General features: G+C 38.5%; 1 protein-coding gene across 6 annotated transcripts in view; it reads left to right on the top strand.

The window, feature by feature from the left end:
* Positions 1 to 26580, top strand: part of RECK (reversion inducing cysteine rich protein with kazal motifs) — a 71831-nt gene that overhangs the window by 17326 nt on the left and 27925 nt on the right. For 2 of the 6 annotated variants that reach the window (XM_030884237.2, XM_060300762.1), the window contains 4 exons: positions 203 to 304; positions 13023 to 13056; positions 15281 to 15478; positions 23813 to 24080. In XM_030884237.2, coding sequence (XP_030740097.1) covers positions 284 to 304; positions 13023 to 13056; positions 15281 to 15478; positions 23813 to 24080 — 521 coding nt within the window. In that variant the 5' untranslated portion in view covers positions 203 to 283. Of the gene's footprint in view, positions 1 to 202; positions 305 to 6679; positions 6780 to 13022; positions 13057 to 15280; positions 15479 to 23812; positions 24081 to 26580 lie in introns of those variants that run through there. The other 4 variants (XM_030884234.2, XM_070045725.1, XM_060300763.1 and 1 more) reach the window with 3 other exon arrangements.

The raw sequence follows: 26580 nt of genomic DNA, 5'->3' as shown, positions 1-26580 counted from the left end.
AGACAAATTTCCAAATTAACTGCAACTCTTTTCTGTTCTTATTGAAAAGAGCCTTTCTACAAAGAAGTAAAAGATCTTTCTTTTTTTTCTTATCTCTCTACCTTTGAAATAACTAGTTTTAGTTTCTCTTGAACAAAGTGGCTAACTGTGATAATTCCTTCTTTTCTCCCACATGATGTCTGACACTGTCCATCTCCTGTAGCCTGTCCTCCATTATTTTAGTGTGCTTCCTTCTCTTGTCTGGATTTCTGCATTGCCCTAGGAAGTCTGCCAGTATGTGTTGATGAAGGACGGGACAGGAAAGGTAAGAGAGATAAACACTGTCCTATGAGAGAAATACTAAGAGTAGTTTACCTTTTCCAGTCTATCCTCCCCTATTTGGCCTAGAATTAAGCAACTATCTTCCAAAAATATACATGCCAAGAAGGTTCTTTCGCATATATATAAACGTAAAATATATATATGTGATACATATATGTAAAGTATACATGTGTTTTATATATATGTGTGTGTGTTATATATATATAAAACTGTACAAATTATTCAAGATTCAATTTGATTTTTTGTGTTATTTAGAAATAAAAAGAGAGACAAGAGCACTTTAACACAGAAAGAAGTTTCTGCATTATAAGCCCCAAATAACAGTCACTCTCACTGAATTGTTAAAGTCTAGTCTAGACATAATGGCTATTTGTTATAAAGTGAATTGGGTAACATTGGTGTAGTGCAACCTATTTTAACTGGATTAGTTGCTTATCAACATTAGAATAATTTATAAAACTAGGCTTTTGGTACCTTTTCCTTAACACTGGAGTGGTCCCTGGAAGTGAATTTCCAGATGTGTAAGCTATTCCTTTAGGCTTACAACTTTAGGAGTTAACATTTACCCTGAAGGATGGTGTTGTGCAGTTTGACTAGAGATTCAGAGAATGAGCGGTTATATTTGAAGGAGCTAATGTTTATCTTTACTGATAAGCTGCTGCAGAATCCCCTTCGAGGGGATTTCCTGAGAAATTTACTTACATGAATAAAGTTTAAAATTTTTATGCCATTTAAGATTGTTTTGTTCCAACCAAGCTAAGATAAACTAGTGAAATGTAAAGCATTTTTATGTGTGGTTTTATAGTATCTGGTTTCTTTTTAGGCAAATCAACAAATATTTATTGAATAGTGAGAGGCAGTTTTATTATATTAGAAAGAAAACAAACTTTCGGGAATTCCCTGGTGGTCCAGTGGTTAGGACTCCATGCTTCCACTGCAGGGGGCATGGGTTCGTTTCCTGGTCGGGGAGCTAAGATCCCTCATAGCTGCGCAGCATGGCCAAAAATATATAAATAAAATAAAATTATCTTAAAAAAAGAAAGAAAACAAACTTTGAAGTCAGACCTATGTTAGAATTATGGTTAAGCTACATATAGCTCAACTTCAAATACTAAAGAATTATACCTGAGTCAAGATAGTTAAAATATGTACTGAACATGCAAGAACTCAAGGAAATTGGAAAGCAGACTGAGCATGTTGGGAGTTAACAGGGAAAACTTTGCAAAAGAGAGGCCTGAAAGGATTGGTATAATTTGGGTCAGAAGACTGGATCAACAGCATGTTAGCAAAAATGCACATGACTGAGGTGGGGGGTGAAAAAGAAGATAGGCCTATTTTGGGCTGAGAATCTGCTTGGATAGGAAAGTGGGACCAGATCCTGGAAAAATGATATTTTGGGGCTCAGCCCATTATTTAGTAGAGGGAGATGATAAAGATTCTGTGATAGGAGACCAACATAACAAATAAAAGTCCAATATTTTAGAAAGCTTCAAGTGTTAGGTATGTGCAGGCTAAGTTTTAGATCCCCCAAGTTCCTCTAACTTAGCTAAAAACAAATAAGGCCCACAACTAGGATGATAGCAATAAAATCGAGTATTTGGGAATAAATCAGAGATTTGAAGGTAGAGTCCGTCATTCAGGATTTGTTATAAAGGATTGAATATAGGAGATGATGTTCAGGGAAATATAAAAAACAATTAGTGAATTGGGAGATAGGACTAAAGAAGTTATATGGAAAAGCAGCGCAGGATAGGCTGAAAGAGAGTTTAAGGAACATGGAGAATAGAGGAAGTATTCTAATTGGAATACTCAAAGAAGAAGAAAGAATATGGGACAGAGGCAGTGTTTAAAGAAGCCCAAGAAATCTCCAGCAGGATTTTTTTTTAAATCCATACGTTACAGACAGACCTCATAGCCACAGGTCTTAAAAGCAGTCAGGAAAAAAGACATTGTCTTCAAAGGAGGTCAACAGCTGATTTTTCAGTAGCAGTAGAGGAAGCCAGGAACAGTGGAATGATACCTAAACTGTTCTGAGAGAAAATAACTATCATATCCAGCAAAAATATTTTTCAAGAAAGAAGGCAAAATTAAGGTATTTCCATATGACAAAAACAGAGAATTGCCAGTACTGGACCCTTGCTAGAAATCCTTCTTTAAAGGAAGTTCTAAAATATCTATAATTATTTGAGATGCAAAGGAAAATGAGAACAATAAAAATACAAAGTGACTAAGTTAAAACACACACAGGTTGTATAAAACAGTAATAATTTATTATTGAGTTTAAAAAAAAGAGAAAATACACAGCAAAGATAGCATATACATTGGGAAGGGATTTTAAAGAAATTGAAGTACATTGTTAGGTCTTTTTAAGTGTAAAAACCCATATCTCAGAGGTAGTTAGGAATACCAGACTAAAGATGAGGAGAGATCATGCCCAAAGTCAACCATGAAGTGACTCTTGAACGTTGAGAGTGAAAGAAAGCTTTATGAAAGAAAAAATATAGAAAAAATAGAAAGCTGATTTTGAAAATCGTTTTTAGGGAATGGAAAGAGAAGGAGCCATGTACTGATCTGACATTCAATGAGAATATTAGATTGAGATATTCCAAGAAAAAGAGAAATTCTTATTAGTGAAAGTGTTCAAAGCAAAGATTTACTGGATAAATACATTGTGGAGGGGATTTCTGCAATGGATAGGAGATTTGGCTATTCTCCCATCTTTGCAGTTCTCTTATTCTGACTCATACCTATGAAAGAGTACCACCTTCAGAAATTGAGAATACTTCTTTCAGAATCACACACATTTGGTTAGAGCTATCAAAATCAACCAGTGGCTTGATAACTCCATCACAGATGTGTTCAAGTGTCATGGGCATGCTTGGTTCTAGGTTAGCCATGCGTTTTCACAGGCTTGGTCTTGGCCCATCTAGAAGTATTTATCAGGCCACATGCACTCATGGATGTATGATACTAGACCAGGGATGATATTTAAAATATTAAACAACTGGAATGACCGGCACCAACAATCAGAACAAATGCTGGATATAAACTACAGCCATACTAGTTTAGCCATACTAGGGCAAATTGGCTGATTAGAACTAAAGTAAAAACTTAATCATGTTTTCCATGAGGTGTGAGACATCTAGTGTAATACTTTTTGCATAGTCTTTGTCTATAGCTGGCTGAAAACATTTTCTTCTAGCCACCAAGACGGTGGTTAAAAACAAAAATTGGTTGTTGATAGTGATTTTCTTGAATGTCAGAATAAACATCAAGATGATATGAGGCTGGTGTATTTCCAGAGACCTGGCAGTGTCTGTAACATGATGAGACAAATTTTAGTTTCAGGTTCATAAACGCATTTCATACCTTTATGTCACACCTTACCTGCCGTTCTCTAACATAATGGCCATAAATATATATACCTTTCCATTTGCTGCATGAGCCACTGAAATACAGTGTTGCAAATTTGTCCTCAGACTTTTGTGCTTTTACTTTTTTATTCCTTCTTTCACAGATCCTTCTCTGCGCTTTTCTTTATATTGTTTTCAGAAATGTGATTTTCATTTCTCTCCTTTCTTCCTAGCTTTCTTCAGTCCAGTTCCTTGATGTTATTTCATTAAGGAAGTTGAGAAACTATGAAGGAAAGTCAGTAGGAGATATTTTTGTGAGGATTTGCTTTTTTTTTTTTCTTTTTAAGCTTAATCCATTTAAGTTTTAAACTAAACTGTTGCTAAAGAAAACTAAAATAATGTTCTGTCCTGGGGCTCTGGTTCTCTGAGAATGCTGAGATAAAATTAAGACTCTGAGGATATTAAAAAGAGGCTCTAAGAACCACAAAAACAAAGATGGTCAGCCTTGTGAGTGCCAGGCTCAGGTCTGTCAGCACTATCCTATCAACACACAGCTAAATGCATAAGAGTGCAGGTATGTGTTAAATTTTATTTTTTGAATATTCACATGTTCAAAATTCAAAACAGTATACAATAAAAAGTCTCTTTCCTACCTCTTATACCACAGCCACCCAGTTCCTAAGGTCACCAGAGATATTTTATGCACATAAAAGTAAATATGTATATATAGTCCTCTTCTACCCTTCTGTACACAAATGGTAGCTTACCACACACTTTGTGGTACCCGTGGATGCCAGTGTTTGGTGCATATTTATGTATGTCTGTATGGGCTGTCCAGCGTATCCTCAGGAAATGTCGCAATAAAATGTTCTGTTTTAAAGATTTCTATGTTTTAATTTTATTTTGTTCCTTTTCTCTCAAATTAACCTTGATTCTAGATTTACTACCAGAAGCATAAAGGAAAAGGGATGAAAAAATAGCCCTAAAAATTTAGACCTAGGAGGGCAGGGATGTAGGACCAGCAGGATTCTCTGGACAGCTAGAGGCCTTCTGTGCCTCGATATGATTGGATCTGTGCCGCAGTAGTTCCAGGAATAGAGTAGACCTTCTTACATGGCAGATGACAGCCTAGGCTTTGGACAGTTGGCTTGGGGATTTTAGCAAAAAGAATCATGTGGTACTTTGCCTCAGCAGAGCCTTCAGCACCTAAATGTAAAGCTTCTTTTAGTACCAAGGAAACTCCAAGAATTGTCAGAATATGGTAAGTAGAAGACTGTGAATGGGAGGCTTTGTAAATGGTAAAATGCTATACAGGTATGCTGTGTCAGACTAGATTTGAGCCGTTACCTGCAGCTGATGAGCTCCAAAAAGAGCGAAACCTATTAGGTCCTGCAGTACTGGCTTGAGATAGTATAAATCCTTGATTACGTTCCATTTGTATGTTGTTTTGTTCTGTCATACTTTGTACTGGGGAAGGGAATAGCTCCCATTTAGTCTCCTTGAGCTAGTGTATTTCCTCTGCAGTCCATTCTTCTTATAAGTCACCTGAATGAGATCATCCCAAAAGGGAAATCTGATCAAGTCTGATTAGATTGTGACCTGGTCTGATCCAAATGGCCAGGTTTTTCTCCCTAGGCAATCTCATCTACTCCCATAGCTTTAATTGCCCCAATATGATGACAACTCCAGAATCTTCTTTGCTAACCTCTTTTTCTCCTGAATCACTGCTGGATATGTGTTCTTTTGATGTTCAACTGACATTTCAAATCAGCCAAACTGACTGTTAACCTTCCCTACCTCTTCTTCCCTCCACCCTACTGCTACACAACACCACACATACACACATCCCCAAACAAAAACTTACCATTTTCTTGCATTTCTTGCTTGGTTGTTTAAGTACAGTCCTCCCAGACACATAAACTAAAAGCCTAAGAGGTGTTGTCTACTCTTTCTTCTTTCTCACCACCTCCCACAGAACAAAACAAAAAATAAAAAAACTGGCTATTAAGCTCTAAAGATTTGCCTCTGGAATATGTCTTAAATTGGTCTCCTTTCCAGATCCTCAGTTACTGCCTACCTCAGGCCTTTATACCACTTTGGGGGACAACTACAATAGCTGCCCAACTAGCTTTCCTGTCTCTAATTTCTCCTCTTATTTATTATCTCCACTTCTCGTAGGGTGACCTCTTTAAAGACCAAATATGGTCGTATCACTCGCTTCCTTGAAACTCTTCAGTGGCTCACCTGTAAGATACAGTTCATGTTCCTCAGCCTGGTATACTTAAGCTTTTCTCGACCTAGCCCCCGACTCTTCCCTCCTTGACGCTTCAGCAGCTTACTGCTTATAACTTCCCAGATTACCATGTGTTGTATTTGTTAGTTGTACCACCTGTTGCCCTCCTGGAATTCCTGTTCCCTGAATCCATCCTATCACCCCCATCCATTAGTAGACTGGAGCCAGCTCCCACCAGCTAGGGAGAACTGGTTGTTAAATATTCAGGAGTTTGGCAAGCCAGCTTTTAACTTGAAAAGCAACTGTGATGGGGGTATTTATACCACGCATATCAGCAAATATTACAAATCAGAACTCCCCTTCACCCCCACCCCACCCCAGCATGCCATAACCCTACTGAAATTCTGGCTTAGATGGTTCCTCTTTAAAACCTTTCCTGCCCAGCCCTCTACCGTCACACACACAAAATTAGTTGCTATTTATAAACACTTGACATGCTTTATTATAGCATTGGTCACCGTATAGTGTAAGTCTTTGTTTTCAAGTCACTTTTTAATGCTAAAGTCTTGAGTTCCTAGGACAGAGTCCATTGTCTCAATTGTCTTTGCATGCATGTCATTCATTCATTCCTTCAACATTCATTGAGTTGATACACTTAATATGTATCAGGCACTGTTCTCAGAGTACAAAGATGGAAGGATTTAGCCACTGTCTGTAAGAAGTTCATAGCCTAGTCCATGGGAAGAGAGAAATTCAAATAGTCCATTACAATACAGTGAGACAAGTACCGTTGCTAGAAGTCTGTGCAAGACACGTTGAAGCCTGGAGGAAAAAACCCTTCCCAGGGTAATGGGGAAGTCTTCACAGAGCAGGTAAGACTTAAAAGATGAACAAAAATTTGTTGCCTGTAAATAGGTGCTACAGTTAGTATTTTTATAGATAGAATTTTTTAATAGAAAGTTTTCCCACTCTGGACAGTACATAAGGTTCTTTGTTTCAGAGTAAATAGCAGTTTTATGCGAAAACCCTGTGTAAATGTCTATGAATCAGGCATTCTTTGAATGAACAGAGAAAGCACTGAATACTGTATCTGTAATCACAATGTTGTGTAGCAAACCATCCCAAAACTCCATAGCCTAGAATTATTATTATTAAATAATAATTTATTATTTCTCATGCATTTAGCAGGCCTAGCTGCTTCTGGCTGGGCTCACTTGTGCATCTGCAGTCAGCTGGCAAGTCAGCCAGGGTCTGGCTGGTTTAGGATGCCCTTGGCTAAGTCAGCTCAGCTCTCCTCTTTGTGTCTCTCCCAGCCTTCTAGCAGGCTAGCTCAGGCAGGTTCCCATGGTGGTGGCAGGGGCTCAAGAAAAGAAGTGGAAACATGCAAGTATATGTGCAGGTCTCTACTTACCTCATGCTTGCTACTGTCCACTTAACTAAAGCAAAATCACATGACTAAGTCCAGAGTTAGTGTGAGAGAAATAGATACAGGGAAATGTAAAAAATTGGGGCCATTGCTGCAGTCAATTTGCCACAAACACATACTCTGTGTAAGCTGTGTTCTAGACCTCATGTTACTCTGCAGGTATTACTTGCTAGTGAATTTGCTTCCAGCTGGTTGGATGCTCTGGGTGATAATGAGCAAACTTCTCTGAGCAGTCTGGACCTATTAATCTTATCTCAGTTTTGGGTTTCATTTTTATCCCACTATTGAAATGACATTTATTATTTGGGAGGCTGAAGAGTCATTTGTTTAGTGATATCCATGTCCTATTAAACTCCTTTACATATTCTAGTCACTTAGAATTTTTTTTACTAAAAAGCCATGGTGTCCACAACAAGGAGAAAATACCTTGTGGAGGTTTAAAAAACATGTTTTTAAAGGTCAGTTATTGGGGAATTCCCTGGTGGTCCGGTGGTTAGGACTCGGTGCTTTCACTGCCATGACCTGGGTTCCATCCCTGGTCGGGGAACTAAGATCCTGCAAGCTGCACGGCGTGGCCAAAAAAAAGAAAAACAAAAGGTCAATTATTTAATCTCTCCAACTTAGCTTTTTTTTTTTTTTTTTTCAGTACGTGGGCCTCTCACTGTTGTGGCCTCTCCCATTGCGGAGCACAGGCTCCAGACGTGCAGGCCCAGAGGCCATGGCTCACGGGCCCAGCTGCTCCGCGGCACGTGGGATCTTCCCAGACCGGGGCATGGACCCGTGTACCCTGCATCGGCAGGCGGACTCTCAGCCACTGCGCCACCAGGGAAGCCCCAACTTAGCACTTAATAAGCTAGATTCTTCATGCAAAACTTCAAACTGGGAGAACTCTCAGTCCATCTGTGAAAAGCAAACAGATTTTATTTATTGAGACCTTAGGAACAAAGCAGCCCCTTTTAACTAGTAGCCTTGGGAATAGGAAACATTAATAACAGTTCATAGAATGTACTCTTTTGGGTGTTTGTCCAGAAGTGACTAAAATATCCAAGATTCAAACCTGGTTTTGTTTGTTTTTAATAAGATTCATGTGAAATGTTTGTTTCATTTTCGTCATCCTCATCATTGGTGAGAAAGGGAAGCTGGAGGGACCAGTAGTAGTAGAAGGGCAGTGGACAGAGAAAGTATTGAGACAAGTGGACAAATGGAGAAATGCCAGAAGGGGTCACTGAAGTAGAAAAGTGAGTGGCCAGGTCAGAAAATAAATCTGCAGAGCCAAGTTCTGAGCAAGAGGTTAGAGCCGCAGAGTCTACCTCGCAGATGGACCCCAATGGCTCTTCCCCCCAGAAGGAAGGTCAGTGTGGCATAAAGGATCACATAGGGTTCCCTTGACTTTGATTTCACTCTGTATCTTAGTTTTTCTGCTAGGTGTGCCCATAGGTGGGAGGGCTTATTGCAGTTCTCAAAAACCATTTTAGGTAGGGTAGGGAACTGGCTAATGAAAGCAGCTGCCTGAGGAAAGATTTCATGATCAAAATTTTTTAAGGGAAATGATAATACTTCAAGAAAATGATTTTTTCACAATTTAAGATGTTGATTTAAAAAATAGACTTAAAATAGGATACTCTATGGACATAAATTCAACCTTGCATTGGCTGCATTCAGAATAATAATCCAAAGTCTTCTCACGGGATAGTGTCATGGGAGAGCACTGGCAGAGTAATCTGGGTTCTAGCCCCGCCTTTGCCCTTTGCTTACTCTGTACATCTCTATCCAGCTGTATAGTGAAGGCTTTGGGACTTGAAGGTCTCTTGCTGTCAGCGCTTACATACTGACATGTTCTTTGGGTCTCTGAGGTTTTTGTAGATCCTAACCTCAGTTACACTGTAATTTTGATTTATAGAGTAAGATGAGTGGGGTGAGGGAGCTGCTATATGGAGTCACATTGAGTATTAATATTGGTGGCAGAAGATCAAAAGAGGCTTGGGGGCTTCCCTGGTGGCGCAGTGGTTGAGAGTCCACCTGCAGATGCAGGGGACACGGGTTTGTGCCCCGGTCCAGGAAGATCCCACATGCCGCTGAGCGGCTGGGCCCGTGAGCCACGGCCCCTGAGCCTGCGCGTCCGGAGCCTCTGCTCCGCAACAGGAAAAAAAAAAGAGGCTTGGTATAAACCCAACTGAGTATAAACCCTCAGTTACTGCCTACTTTTGCCACTAGATGGCGATCAGACATTTGAAAGACTTAAGAATTGACTAGCTAAGACCCTGATGGACCATCTTAAGAAATGAAGAAACTGTCAGCCAGGGCTGTAACTCATGTGTGTCTTAAGCCCTGTCAAACTAGTCAGCAGTAGTTTTAGCAGTGAAAAGGTAGAGTTACCTATAGTTTATACCTTAGGTAGAGTTACCTAAGGTTAAGAATCTTTTATCAAAGAGGGGGATATGATAAAATCATGATGCGTGTAAAGTAAGCAACAGAGAATTGATGAATTCATCAAATACCAGTATACTTGAGTGAAGGACCATTCTTTTTTAAATTTTATTTCATTTTCTACTGAAGTATAGTTGAATTACAATGTTGTGTTACTGCTGTACAGCAAAGTGACTCAGTTATACATATATATACATTCTTTTCCATTATGGTTTATCACAGGATATTGAGTATAGTTCCATGTGCTATACAGTAGAACCTTGTTGTTTATCAATTCTGTATATACCAGTTTGCATGGTATATATACCATGCAACCCCAAACTCCCAATCCAACGCTCTCCCACCCACCTCCCCCTTGGCAACCGCCAGTCTATTCCCTATAAGGACCATAGTTTGAAACCTTAAAACTGGTAAAGATAAAGAAAGAGATGTAAAAATGGTGTTAACACTAGAGGTGCTGCCACGTGGAAATACAAAAGTTTTTAGTTCAACAAGTTAGAGTAACGCTATGCATGCAAGGTCTATCAGTGAACATTAAGGGAAACGAGAAATGCTTAGGGAACATCTCTGAGCTCTGGATGTGACATCAAGAGAGACAGCTGAGCCCTTCTATATCAGCCGTTAGCAAACTTTTTCTGTGAAGGGTCAGAAAGCAAATATTTTAGGCTTACCAGCCAGTTTAGGCTTACTGTCCACTCAACTCTCCTATTATAGTGTGAGGTAACCATATACAATATGTAAATGAATGGGTGTGACTGTGTTCCAATAAAACTTTACTTACAAACACAGGCAGCGGGCAAGATTTGGCCTGGGTGCCATAGTTTGCCAACCCATTTGTGGGTGAAAGCTAGGGTCCATAAGTAGTTCTCCTTTCTAGGCCTCAGACTCTGGCTTCTGTCAAACGAGTTGGATTAGCTGATCTCAGACATTTTTCAGATTTTGTGTCCTTTAGTACCTCTCTCTGAAGCTAAGTGATCCACAAGGCTGACCCAGAGTGATATTTCTTTTATTTTTAAGATCAAATTAAAAAAAAAATCAAGCTTGAACAAATTTGTAAGTTTCTAGAGCAGAATTTCTCAACCTTGACACTATTGACATTTGGGGCTGGATAATCCTTTGTTGTAGGGGAGCTGTCTTATGCATTGTAGGATGTTTAACAGCATCTCTAGACTCCTCTACCTACTAGATGTCAGTTCAGTAGAACACCCCAACCCCCCCGTGTTATGACAACCAAGAATGTCTCCAGACATTGCCATATGCCCCCTGGGAAGCAAGATTACCTCCACTTGAAAACCACAGCTCTAGAGACTTTAAGAGTAACTGGAAGAATAACAAAAATGGAAATCAGGCCATGTAACCCAGGACGGCCACCAAGATAATAAACATACTTCTTTAGGAACAAGGCCAAAAAAGCCAAAACCAAGAGGAACCAAGAGGAACCAAGAGGAACAAGAGGAACAAGAGGAACAACCTGCATATTGGAAAGAGAATCGCAGGGAATTCCCTGGCGGTCCAGTGGTTAAGACTCCGTGCTTTCACTGCTGAGGGCCCTGGTTCCACCAGGAAACTAGAATCCCACAAGCCTCTCAGCTCAGCCAAAAAAAGCAAAGCAAGCAAAAAAAAGAAAAGAGAAGGGCAATGAGAATTTTATTCACCCAGTTAAGAGGGGCTGGAAAGTTGGTAGCAGATGACTTTTTTTTTTTTTGGCTGCACCAGGTCTTAGTTGCCACGTGTGGGATCTTCAGTTGCTTGCAGCATGAGGGCTCTTTTAGTTGCGTCGTGCGGGATCTAGTTCCCTGACCAGTGATCGAGGCCGGACCCCCTGCATTGGGAGCTTGGAGTCTTAACCATTGGACCACCAAGGAAGTCATGGTAGCAGATGACTTTTTAATATTGATTTAGATCATTTTATTGAAAGTGTTCCTGAAACCATTGAACCAAAATAGAGGGCTACCTATAATGGGTAGCTGAAAAGTCAAACTAAAACAAAGAAACATGGATGAAGAGAAATATAAAAAAGACCACTATTAAAGAATACCAAGAATATTTACTTTTCACTATTTTATATTATTTGATGAGATCTCTAACAGAAAGAATTCATACTGGGTGAATTCATTAGCCCTTATCTATGGGTCCTGGGTATTTTGTTTTGCTTTGGATAAATCAAGTGTGGTTTATTCCTACAGTAGAATATTATTTAGTAGAGAAAATGCAGTACAGCTTTACACAACTACATAGATGGATCCTTGAAGCTAGGTTTTAAGTGTCAGTAAAGCTGATCCTTTAATAAGGCTAGATCACGTAGCCAGCTTGGAAGTTAGTTGCAAATAAAAGCCAAAATCATCTCTATTCATTAATAAGGGTGTCCTTGTTTTCCATCTACCTTTTATTTATGCCCATATTCTTTTAAGAATTTATTCTCTTCCAAGTGTGATATTAATCATAGTCTACAAGCCCTGATTATCCAAATAGCATTGTACAAGGAAGTTTTTGTTTGTCTTGTTTTGTTTATTTTCCTTACAATGACTTTAACACAGTGTGATATTTTCTGAACAGTGATCTAAGAGATCTAAAAACATTAATTCTAGTCTCAGATTCTACTTTTGACTTGCTCTGTGAGCTGGGGCAGTCTCTCCCCTGCTAAGGAAATGGTTTCTTTATCTGTAATATGGTAGAGAGATTCCCCAACTCTGGCCCCAGGATGGCTGCATAAGAATCATCTTTGAGGCCTTGTTTTAAATTTAGATTTCTGTGCTTCATTCCCAAATTCCAATTCTGTAGTCTAGGGTTAAGGCCTAGGAAGCCCAGGTGTTCTAGTGCATGGCCAGGTTTGAGAACAATTAGAGGTGATCTCCAAGGTCCTTTCAACTCTAAAATGCAGTGGTTATATGAAATATGTATTTCCTAAATAACCTTTATTATATTATTATCTGAAAGCTTTTTTATGTTCTACAAGAAACAATTGAGATTACTACATTGTACTTTCCCCACATACACACATTGGTACAGCTTTACATAAACTTGCTTTGCTATAATGTGGTCAGCTTATGGCTTGGGTGATAATCTTGATCCCCAAAATGTATTAGAAGATGGTTTCTCTTTTCACCAGAATGCTATATCATAGTTTCTTTGTTTTTAATCTTGGATTTAGAGAAGGATTAAATAGTTTGATATCCTGATTTCCATATAACTCTAAAAGTGGAATAAAATTAGAAATTCTATGTGGTTGTTAATTTCTGTTTTTTTTTCCTTTAATTTACAGAATGCTCTTTTCAGTTGCATTAGCAGAAATGAAAGTAAGTATATTGTTGATGGTTATACAAGCAATCCAAAGAGAAAAACATGGTTTACAGAATATGATTTAGCTGTTATAAATATTGCCAAAACTCTGACATTATAACTTAGGTTGTTACTAAACCGTCTGAAGGAATGTGCACAGCAGGATTCTGATAGGCTCTTTCCTCTGGAGTGTTTGGGCCATTCATGAATTCTAACAATTCCCATGTCCTAATTACAGATTTACAAAGCAGATATCAGTGCTGGGTGTTTTAGAGGAAGATCATGCCCCACTTGGATAAACAGGAAGTTGAGCACTCCCACGTGATATAAACAGAAGTTGAACACTCCCACGTAGTATAACGTAATATAATTGCAGCACTAGCTGAGGGCTGCCTCTCAGTTCATTCAGCAGATATTCACTGACTACTTGCTCTGTGCAGGGCAGATGCACACCTGTGGGGGACACAACCTGTACACAAAGAACTCTGGGACATGGTGGGTATGGGATAGAGTTACTGATAAGGTGCCACGGGAGTTCAGAGGAAGGAGGGATCACATCTTGCAGGGGCGCTTAGAGGTGACTTCATGGAGTTGGTAGCTGAACTGGGCCTTGAAGGATGGACATGATGTGAGCAGTAGAGATTGGAGGAAGGGAATTCCAGCTGAAGGGAACAGCGAGAGCAGTTGGAGACGGGGAAACACGTGTGAGGAGTAAAGAGTTGTTAGGTGAGCTTGGCAGTGGGGTGTATTAAAGTATAAGAAACATTAGCTGTCTGTACTTTATCTTCTACTCTTTCTAACTGGGGTTTAGTTCAAGATTTTCCAGATAGTCTTTAGCACATAATCCTATATCCTCCCACACTGAGGAAGCCAGCCTAATTGGGGCATCAGAAGACAGGCATCTTTGTCCTATTCTCACTTGTCTCCTCTGTCCTCAGCATCCCTCACCCCTGCCCCCAGTTTTAGCTTCATTGAGGTTGACAATGATAAATGTAGCCATTAATGATTGTTCTTTGTGAATAAAATGAACAATTCAGCAATGAACAATGTAAGTTTGTTAGTAATTTCAAATCAGAAACTTAGCTGGCACAATAGGTATGAAACCGTTTCCTTGTCCAGGAAAGAGGCTTGTCTTGCTATCAGTGTAGTCCTACTTTAGTTCATTTGTATATGATTTTATCATTATCATTATTTCTGGAAGTCGCCTGAGTTCCCTGCTCATTCCTTGGTCTGTGGAATCCACCAGAAACCGGATTCTGGTTCCTCTATAACCATCACTAATTATTATCAGAGGTTTCCTACCTGCCATTTTCTTAACCTTTTCCAGCCATACCTCTACCCTTTTGGCTCCCTTCAGCCTCCCACAGACCCCTTAGCCTCTCCTATGAGGACCTCTTGTTCTTCATTATAAATCCCACATCTGCACCCCCAGCCACTCATCCTGCTCTTCCCAGATACCTTAAATAGTCCACCTTGATTTTTAAAAATACATACGTCCAGAATCGTTTATTCCAAATGTGGGTTTTACTTTTCAGTGTTGAAGCAAGTCATATCAGTTTTGAGGTGAGCACTTTCAATTTAGGCATAGTCTTGGAGATTTTCAAACAGTATAGAACTTTAGGGATTTTGTTTCAAGATGGACAGTTATATAATTTGCAAATTTATGAAGTGGTCCTGATATCTCTTGGTTTTTACTGGTCCTATTTTATAAATGTGAGGTATTTGGGGTTTTGTTTTATTTTGATATGTTTGATTTGTTTTGCTTTGGTTTGCTTTGTTTATGAATCTCCACAGATCCAACGTGGAAGGAAGCTGTTCCAGTGGTTCTCAACATGGGTGCTATTAGCATTTTGGGAGACAGTTTCGATTATATGAGACTTTCCTGTACGTTGCACAGCCCTGACCCCCATGTGCTAAATGCCAGCAGTCATCCTTAAGTCATCATGAAAACCAGAAACACTTCCACATGCATCCAAATTCTCCCAGGGGCTGGTACTGCTCCTGCTGAGAACCACCGCACTATAGACTATAAGTTGACAAATAATGACTTTCTCAGACCAGTGAGCGCCTGAATGTCCCCATGGCCATGCTTATAGTAGTGCTGACTTTAACTACGTGTCTTCTATGGCATGGTTTTATTTCTGAAATTCAAAAAGACACATATTGTTCCATCATTATTATGATGATTTAATGTTAGCAAATAGCTGATTTCATTTCAATGTAATCTTTTTTTTTCCCCAGTGGGCTCAGTTTGTTGCAGTTATGCAGGCCATCACACAAACTGCCGAGAATACTGTCAAGCCATTTTTCGAACAGACTCTTCTCCTGGTCCTTCTCAGATCAAAGCAGTGGAAAATTATTGTGCCTCTATTAGTCCACAATTAATACACTGTGTAAACAATTATACCCAATCTTATCCAATGAGGAACCCAACAGATAGTAAGTAAAAGCCACATATTCCTCTCATTTCAATCTTTGGTAAAATAATTTGTAAAAAAAAACGAAGTAAATTCTTGAAGATATCTACAGTCTGGGTCATTTGGGAAATACCAGGCTTCCTTTGGTCTTTAGATTTGGCAGACTGGACATTATCATCACAGCTAAAAGATGCCGAGAAAGACAGGGCTGTCAAGGGTATGAAGAAACAGGCACTCTCTATTCTGAAGTGGGAAAATTCACTGGTATGGATACTTTAAGAGGGAAGATTGGGTTATGCCCATGAGACTTTCAAATAATCATACCTTTTAATCTAGCAATTCTATTTCTCAGAAATTATCCTTCACAAAAACTCACAAATTTTCAAAAATACATCTATACATGTAAAGGATGTTTACTACAACATTGCTGGTATAGAGAAAAATTTAAAATGACCTAAACATCCACCAATAGGATATTGATTAAAGTTGATTAAATAAATTATATATCTGTATAATAACTACATTATACAATCAACATACTGGAAGATGTATTATGTAAATCAATGAAGTTAGAACACTCCCTCACACAATACACAAAAATAAACTCAAAATGGCTTAAAGACTTAATTATATGACATGATACCATAAAACTCCTAGAAGAGAACATAGGAGAAACATTCTCTGACATAAATTTTAGCAATATTTTCTTAGATCAGTCTCCCAAGGCAAAAGAAATAGAAGCAAAACAAACAAATGAGACCTACTCAAGCTTACAAGCTTTTGCACAGCAAAGGAAACCATAAACAAAATGAAAAGACAACTGTGGACTGGGAGAAAATATTTATAAACAACACGACCAACAAGGGCTTAATTTCCAAAATATACAAACAGCTTATACACCTCAATATCAAAAAAGTAAACAACCCAATCAAAAAATGGACAGAAGACCTAAATAGACATTTCTCCAAAGAAGACATACAGATGACCAGCAGGCACATGAAAAGATGCTCAATATTGCTAATTGTTAGAGAAATGCAAATCAAAACTACAATGAGTGAGAGGGCAGACAGCAGAAGCAAGAAGAACTATGGAACAAAAGCCACATTCACAGTAATATAGGCAAGATGAATAATATAGGCAAGATGAAAAGGCAGAGGGCTATGTACCAGATGAAGGAACAAGATAAAACCCCAGAAAAACAAGTAAATGAAGTGGAGATAGGCAACCTTCCAGAAAAAGAATTCAGAATAATGATATTGAAGATGATCCAGGACCTCGGAAAAAGAATGGAGGCAAAGATCGAGAAGATGCAAGAAATGTTTAACAAAGATCTAGAAGAATTAAAGAACAAACAAACAGAGATGAACAACACAATAACTGAAATGAAAAATACACTAAAAGGAATCAATAGCAGAATAACTGAGGCAGAAGAACAGATAAGTGACTTGGAAGACAGAATGGTGGAATTCACTGCTGCAGAACAGAATAAAGAAAAAAGAATGAAAAGAAATGAAGACAGCCTAAGAGACCTCTGGGACAACATTAAATGCAACAACATTTGCATTATAGGGGTCCCAGAAGGAGAAGAGAGAGAGAAAGGACCCAAGAAAATATTTGAAGAGATTATAGTCGAAAACTTCCCTAACATGGGAAAGGAAATAGCCACCCAAGTCCAGTAAGTGCAGAGAGTCTCATACAGGATAAACCCAAGGAGAAACACGCCGAGATACATAGTAATCAAATTGGCAAAAATTAAAGACAAAGAAAAATTATTGAAAGCAGCAAGGGAAAAACAACAAATAACATACAAGGGAACTCCCATAAGGTTAACAGCTGATTTCTCAGCAGAAACTCTATAAGCCAGAATGGAGTGGCATGATATACTTAAAGTGATGAAAGGGAAGAACTGACAACCAAGATTATTCTACCCAGCACAGATCTCATTCAGATTCGATGGAGAAATCAAAAGCTTAACAGACAAGCAAAAGGTAAGAGAATTCAGCACCACCAAACCAGGTCTACAACAAATGCAAAAGGAACTTCTCTAAGTGGGAAGCACAAGAGAAGAAAACGACCAACAAAAACAAACTCATAACAGTTGAGAAAATGGTCATAGGAACATCATATCGATAATTACCTTAAACATGAATGGATAAAATGCTCCAACCAAAAGACACAGGCTTGCTGAATGGATACAAAAACAAGACCCATATATATGCTGTCTACAAGAGATCCACTTCAGACCTAGGGACACATATAGACTGAAAGTGAGGGGATGGAAAAAGATACTCCATGCAAATGGAAATCAAAAGAAAGCTGGAATAGCAATACTCATATCAGATAAAATAGACTTTAAAATAAAGAATGTTACGAGACAATGTTACAAGGAAGGACACTACATAATGATCAAGGGATCAATCCAAGAAGAAGATATAACAATTATATATAATATTGTAAATATTTATGGTACACCATAGGAGCACCTCAATACATAAGGCAACTGCTAACAGCTATAAAAGAGGAAATTGACAGTAACACAGTAATAGTGGGGAACTTTAACACCTCACCTACACCAATGGACAGACCATCCAAACAGAAAATTAATAAGGAAACACAAGCTTTAACTGACACAATAGACCAGATAGATTTAATTGATATTTATAGGACATTCCACCCAAAAAGAGCAGATTACACTTTCTCCTCAAGTGCGCATGGAACATTCTCCTGAATAGATCACATCTTGGTTCACAAATCAAGCCTCAGTAAATTTAAGAAAATTGAAATTGTATCAAGCATATTTTCTGACCACAATGCTATGAGATTAGAAATCAATTACAGGGAAAAAAAACGTAAAAAACACAAACACGTGGAGGCTAAACAATACGTTACTAAATAACCAAGAGATCACTGAAGAAATCAAAAGAGGAAATCAAAAAATACCTAGAGGGCTTCCCTGGTGGCACAGTGGTTAAGAATCCGCCTGCCAATGCAGGGGAAACGGGTTCAAGCCCTAGTCTGGGAAGATCCCACATGTCATGGAACAACCAAGTCCGTGTGTCACAAGTACTGAGCCTGCACTCTAGAGCCTGTGCTCTGCAACAAGAGAAGCCACCGCAATGAGAAGCCAGTGCACCACAGCAAATAGTAGCCCCCGCTCACCTCAACTAGAGAAAAGCCCGGGTGCAGCAACAAAGACCCAGTGCAGCCAAAAATAAAATTAATTAATTTTAAAAAAATCATTTTAAAATACCCTAGAAACAAATGACAGTGAAAACACGACAATCCAAAACTTACGGGATGCAGCAAAAGCAGTTTTAAGAAGGAAGTTTATAGCAATACAAGCCTACCTCAATAAACAAGAAAAATCTCAAATAAACAATCTAACCTTACACCTAAAGGAACTAGAGAAAGAAGAACAAACAAAACCCAAAGTTAGTAGAAGGAAAGAAATCATAAAATCAGAGCAGAAATAAATAGAAACAAAACAATAGCAAAGATCAATAAAACTAAAAGCTGGTTCTTAGAGAAGATAAACAAAATTGATAAACCATTAACCAGACTCATCAAGAAAAAGAGGGAGAGGACTCAAATCAATAAAATTAGAAATGAAAAAGAAGTTACAACAGACACCACAGAAATACAAAACATCCTAAGAGACTACTACAACCAACTCTATGCCAATAAAATCGACAACCTGGAAGAATTGGACAAATTCTTAGAAAAGTATAGCATCCAAGACTGAACCAGGAAGAACTAGAAAATATGAACAGACAAATCACAAGTAATGAAATTGAAACTGTGATTAAAAATCTTCCAACAAACAAAAGTCCAGGACCAGATGGCTTCACAGGTGAATTCTATCAAACATTTAGAGAAGAGCTAACACCCATCCTTCTCAAACTCTTCCAAAAAATTGCAGAGCAAGGAACACTCCCAAACTCATTCTATGAGGCCACCATCACCCTGACACCAAAACCAGACTAAGGGGCTTCCCTGGTGGCGCAGTGGTTGAGAGTCCGCCTGCCAATGCAAGGGACATGGGTTTGTGCCCCGGTCTGGGAGAATCCCACATGCCGCGGAGCGGCTGGACCCGTGAGCCATGGCCGCTAAGCCTGCGCTTCTGGAGCCTGTGCTCCGCAACGGGAGAGGCCACAGCAGTGAGAAGCCTGCGTACCGCAAAAAAAAAAAACAAAAAAAAAAACAGACTAAGATACTACAAAAAAAAATTATAGACCAATATCACTGATGAATATAGATGCAAAAATCCTCAACAAAATACTAGCAAACAGAATCCAACAACACATTAAAGGGGTCATACACCATGATCAAGTGGGATTTATCCCAGGGATGCAAGGATTCTTCAATATATGCACATCAGTCAATGTGATAACCATATTAACAAACTGAAGAATAAAAACCATATGATCATCTCAATAGATGCAGAAAAAAGCTTTTGACAAAATTCAACACCCGTTTATGATAAAAACTCTCCAGCAAGTGGGCATAGAGGGAACCTACATCAACATAATAAAGGCCATATATGACAAACCCACAGCAAACATCATTCTCAGTGTTGAAAAACTGAAAACATTTCCTCTAACGTCAGGAAGAAGACAAGGATGTCCACTCTCGCCACTATTACTAAGCATAGTTTTGGAAGTCCTAGCCACGGCAATCAGAGAAGAAAAAGAAATAAAAGGAATACCAATTGGAAAAGAAGAAGTAAAGCTGTCACTTTTTGCAGATGACATGATAATATACACAGAGAATCCTAAAGATGCCACCAGAAAACTACTAGAGCTAATCAATGAATTTGGTAAAGTTTCAGGATACAAAATTAATGCACATAACTAATAAGAACCTGATATATATTTTAAAAAACTCAAAAATTCAGAAAAAAGAAAAAATTAATGCACAGAAATCTCTTGCATTCCTGTACACTAATGATGAAAAATCTGAAAGAGAAATTAAGAAAACATTCCCATTTACCACTGCAACAAAAGGAATAAAATACCTAGGAATAAACCTACCTAGGGAGACAAAAGACCTGTATGCAGAAAACTGTGAGACACTGATGAAAGAAATTAAAGATGATACAAACAGATGGAGAAATATACCATGTTCTTGGATTGGAAGAATCAATATTGTGAACGTGACTATACTACCCAAAGCAATCTACAGATTCAGTGCAATCCCTATCAAATTACCAATGGCATTTTTCACAGAACTAGAACAAAAAATCTTAAAATTTGTATGGAGACACAAAAGACCCCAAATAGCCAAAGCAGTACTGAGGGAAGAAAACGGATCTGGAGGAATCAGGCTCCCTGACTTCAGACTATACTACATAGCTACAGTAATCAAGACAATATGGTACTGGCACAAAAACAGAAATATAGATCAATGGAATAGAATAGAAAGCCCAGAGATAAACCCACGCACCTGTGGTCAACTAATCTATGACAAAGGAGGCAAGGATATACAATGGAGAAAAGACAGTCTCTTCAATAAGTGGTTCTGGGAAAACTGGACAGCTACATGTGAAAGAATGAAATTAGAACACTCCCTAACACCATACACAAAAATAAACTCAAAATGGATTAGAGACCTAAATGTAGGTTTAGGTCTCTAAACCTACATTTAGTTTTAGAGTGTAAGAACCTGCTGTATAAAGAAATAAAATTCAAAAATAAATTTTAAAAATAAATAAAAAAAAAGAAAACTACAATGAGAGAAGGAAAAGAACTACACCTCACACTAGTCAGAATGGCTGTCATCAAAAAGTCTACAAATAAATGCTGAAGAGGGTGTGGAGAAAAGGGAGCCCACTGACACTGTTGGTGGGAATGTAAATTGGTACAGCCACTATGGAGAACAGTATGGAGGTTCCTTAAAAAACTACAAATAAAGTTACCATATGATCCATCAATCCCACTCTTGGGTATATTTCTGGAAAAGATGAAAACTAATTTAAAAAGATACATGCACCCCAATGTTCATAGCAGCACTGTTTACAATAACCAAGGCATGGGGCTTCCCTGGTGGCACAGTGGTTAAGAATCCGCCTGACAATGCAGGGGACACAGGTTCAAGCCCTTGTCCGGGAAGATCCCGCGTGCTGCAGAGCAACTAAGCCCATGTGCCACAACTACTGAGCCTGTGCTCTAGAACCCACGAGCCACAACTGCTGAAGCCCTCGTGGCACAACTACTGAAGCCCCCACACCTAGAGCCCGTGCTCAACAACAAGAGAAGCCACCACATTGAGAAGTCCGTGTACCGCAACGAAGAGTAGCCCCTGCTCGCCGCAACTAGAGAAAGCCCATGCGCAGCAACGAAGACCAAATGCAGCCAAAAATAATTAAATAAGATTTATTTTAAAAAAAAATAGCCAAGGAATGGAAACAACCCAAGTGTTCATCAACAGATGAATGGATAAAGAAGATGTGACATACACACACACACACACACACTCACACACACACACAATAGAATATATTACTCAGCCATAAAAAAGAATGAAATAATACCATTTGCTGTAACATGGATGGAGTGGAGATTATCATACTAAGTGAAGTAAGTCAGACAAAGACAAATACTAAATGATATCACTTATATGTGGAATCTGAAAAATAATACAAATGAACTTTTTACAAAACAGATAGACTCACAGACATAGAAAACAAACTTATGGTTACCAAGGGGGAAGGGGGGTGGGGTGAGGGATAAATTAGAAGTATGGATTAAGATGTACACTACCACATACAAAATAGGTAAACAACAAAGATTTACTGTATAGCACAGGGAGCTATATTGAATATCTTGTGACAACATATGGAAAAGAATAAAAAAACCCAACATATATATGCATAACCGAATTACTTTGCTGTGCATGTGAAACTAACACAATATTGTAAATCAACTATACTTCAATACAAAAAAAAAAAAGATGTATGTTTATAGAAGTCCAAGATGTAATAAGCAAAAAAAAAGCAAGTGTCAGAACTAAATGTGTATAGTAAGGTACATTTTTAGTTATATACCTATTCCACATTATATGGATGTGTAATGTTTGAATTTTACCAATGAAATTTATTACTTTTATAATAAAAACATCAATATAAATGAGATCCTGATACTTTTAAAAAATTAGGGCCTCCTAATGAACTTGCATGTTATGGGGTCTTCAAAATCTCAGCTTTGGAAAGCCTATAATCCACTTTGTTCATTTAGAGATGATCAGACTTTAAGAACTGACTAATTAAGCAAAACTGGCAAGAGACTTGTAAGACTCAGAAGCCAGATGCCAATGTTTTGATTTACACTGGGATATTGAACGACTTGTTTTTGTAAACTCAGAAGCAGTGCTATGTGCCTTGTTTGGCCAGAATCTAAAGCAGAACTCTAAGGCTTATGACATTTGTGTGGTTGTGTGATGAAAATCAGAGGGTGAAGCATTTGCCATAATAACCTTCATTCATTTCAAAGGCAGATCTGTCTTCACTGACATTTAGGCTATAGAGAGGTGCTGCTGAAGCAATGTTGACAGATAGCAGCTCAAAAAAAAAAAAAAAAAAAAAAAAAAAGGCGGAAAAATGTTTTAAGGGTAGAACAACCATCTCAAATGTCTGTGCTAATACATAGGAAATCCGGAAAAGAAAGCTACAGACAGATAACAGATATGCCTGAATAAGCTTCTTAAGAAGTCAAACTCCTAAGAAAACTACTTCAAAGAAGCCCTCTGAATCCTATAGACTTGTTGAAAGTGTTCTCTTGCTTTCTGATTTTTTATAGAAAAGTAAGGGCAGAAGCAAACTGATATCTTGTCAGAGTTTTTAATTGTATTATTTAAATTACTACTTAGATTAATTCATTTGCACAGATTTGTAAAAGCTTTATATCCCAGAATATAATGAAATACAGTATTTGTGGTTATTGCTATTAAAATTAGTCATCTTTCTCGTTATGTCAAGAACATAATCCCTTTTAGGTAGCTGTTTCTAGCATGAAATAATTCCAGTTTGATCTACAATACCCTTTCCAGGAACATAAAATGCCTTGCATGTAAGGACCTCTTAGGTGTAAGAGGACCTTTCATTTATCTAGGAATAGTGCTGGAGATCCCATGATTGGGCACAGTGGTGAATCTGGGAATAAATACCTAGTCTACCTTTAGCTTTTCACTTATTTGCTATATTGCAAAGTAATGGAGAGAGAATTTGGTAGGCTTAGTATACTGGAGAAATTGACATGACTCAAGAGTAGTGACAGGTTCCAGTACACCACTGGGTCCTTCTGTCTGAGCAATGCATGACATAAAACCAGCTAATTAAGCCACTTATATTCTGAAAATGTAGGTTTATATTGCTGTGACAGAGCTGAAGATCATGCTTGCCAAAATGCCTGCAAGAGAATTCTGATGTCTAAGAAAACAGAAATGGAGATTGTTGATGGCCTCATCGAGGGTTGTAAGACCCAGCCTTTGCCTCAGGATCCACTTTGGCAGTGTTTTCTTGAAAGCTCACAATCTGTTCACCCTGGAGTCACTGTACACCCTCCTCCCTCTACAGGCCTTGATGGCGCTAAATTGCACTGTTGTTCTAAAGCAAACACTTCAACGTGTAGGTCAGTACCTCATTTTCCTTTATTAAAAACAGTAGAAAATAGCATTTTAATTAATGAATTTAAGTCTAGCAAATGTGTGTTATGTTCTTGCACTGTGTAGTCTTAAGAGTCTAGAAGATATAAAATCATTCTTTCATCCAGCAGATATTTATTGAGCATGATGTATATATAGAACATTGTTTTTGTACATTGAGCTAAAAGCACTGTGTTTTGCGGTGTGGAGGTTTAGCATTGGCAGGGCAATAAATATTTAAAGATGATACAATATGAATTCTACCCTCGAGGTTATCGTCAAGTAAGCTTACAATTTAGGAGATGTTTTGACCAGACATCTAAGGGATATTCTTTTTGTTAAATTGTGAAACTTTGAACTTAATCAACTTTTTGCATGTGTTGGTGAATAACCTGGGCTGGCACTTATATCCAAAGTTAGACAGCAGTGTATTGGCATTCATTTGGATGATACACTTAGGGATAAAAAATTGGCAATACTATTTGTGTAGGTTGGAGGAAACACAATCTAGAGATAAGAATAAATGGAGATAAGGTAAAGGTTTAACATAGGCGAAACAGAAGTTTGCTTTATTAGAGATATTTTGGGTGAAAAGGTACCACATATTACTAGAATATCCTGAAATGAATATGACATACGAGGAGTGAAACGATCTTTCCTCTGGTTTCTAAATTGGATGGACTTTAGCAAAAACTTGTGCCTAGAATAGCTCATCAGACTTTATCAAAGATATGAAAAAATCTGGAAAACATCCAAAGAAAATTAACAGAAGGGCTAAAAGAGAAGTTAAGTTGGCCCTATAATTCAGGAAATTGTATTGCTGATAGGAATTAATAAATGTACATATGGGAGGGATGCTGAGTACTTCTTTGAATGTCTACAAAACAGTTTATGCCCTGTAGTCACTGGAGATAGGACTGGCTGTGTCATCCCAGAAGAATTTCAGTAAGAAACGTGGCACCTCTTACCTTGATGTAAGGTTTTATGGTTTACTGAATGCTTTCACTTTCATCTTGTTTCATCCTCATGAAACCTTACAAGATGACTGGTATCATCTTATGACTGATGTCAATTTGTATAATTCTTGTATATATATAGAAAACTAACTCTGAGATGTTAAACAATCTGTCCAAGGTCATTCAGAAAGTTAGGACTAAAGAAAGGACTGATTTCCAGATCAAGGTACCTAATGGATTTTTTTTTTTTTTTTTTTTTTAATGGCTGCGTTGGGTCTTAGTTGCTGCATGCAGGCTTTCTCTAGTTGTGGCAAGCTGGGCTTCTTTGTTGCGGTGTGCGGGTTTCTCATTGCTGTGGCTTCTCTTGTTGCGGAGCACAGGCTCTAGGCACAGAGGCTCAGTAGTTGTGGCACGTGGGCTCAGTAGTTGTGGCTCACGGGCTCTAGAGCACAGGCTCAGTAGTTGTGGTGCACAGGCTTAGTTGCACCGCGGCATGTGGGATCTTCCTGGACCAGGGCTCAAACCTGTGTCCCCTGCATTGGCAGGCAGACTCTCAACCACTGCACCTCCAGCGAAGTCCCTACCTAATGGATCTTGATATCAGCTTTCTCATCCCCATCATGTGTAAGCTCAATTGAGAGCAGGGACTTTGTCTCTTTTATTCACCACTGCATTTCCAGTGCCTTCAACAGGGCCTCACACAAAACAGGCACTCAATAAATGCTGGTAGAGTGAATGAGCAAACTTATAAAAGTAAAGATACCCTCCTCATAGGGGTAATTATGAGAGTCAAAATGTGACAGGGGTGGAGAATTTCTACTTGTGATTTTGCATATTCCGGTAGTATTAAAATTTTATATTATGTGTTACTTTTTTTTGACACTTTTATTACATTTATAAATGTTAAAAATTAAACTAATGAATATAATGTGTGAAAGCACTTTGGAAATGATACTGATGTTATTTTAGCTTTATATATGCACTGAAGTTGCTTTATAATCATCGAGTACTGAAATAAAAATGCATACATACTACAATAGTGTGTATATATATATAGTATATATTACTATATACAATAGTTTATAGCAGCTTTGGAATTCATAAAACCTTTACATGTAGGCTATCTTGGTATATCTTAAGGAATATAAGTGGCTTGGGGATACTTTTTCAGGGAGAATCCAGTGAACCCTAAGTCTGTAATGCTTTTTAAAAGGAGTCTGGGGCTTCCCTGGTGGCGCAGTGGTTGAGAGTCCGCCTGCCAGTGCAGGGGACGCGGGATCGTGCCCCGGTCCGGGAAGATCCCACGTGCCGCGGAGCGGCTGGGCCCCTGAGCCATGGCCGCTGAGCCTGCATCCGGAGCCTGTGCTCCGCAACGGGAGAGGCCACAGCAGTGAGAGGCCCACGTACCGCAAAAAAAAAAAAAAAAAAAGGAGTCTGAGGATCATGTCACAGTTTTGCCTCCTGTGATTGAAGTATAAATATAGTGGACTATATCTTTGTGGAGGCAACACCATATGCTTTACCTTACTTC

The sequence above is a fragment of the Globicephala melas genome, chromosome 6 (genome assembly GCF_963455315.2).
Source record: "Globicephala melas chromosome 6, mGloMel1.2, whole genome shotgun sequence".
NCBI lineage: Eukaryota > Metazoa > Chordata > Mammalia > Artiodactyla > Delphinidae > Globicephala > Globicephala melas.
This window is presented reverse-complemented; position numbering and strand designations above follow the sequence as displayed.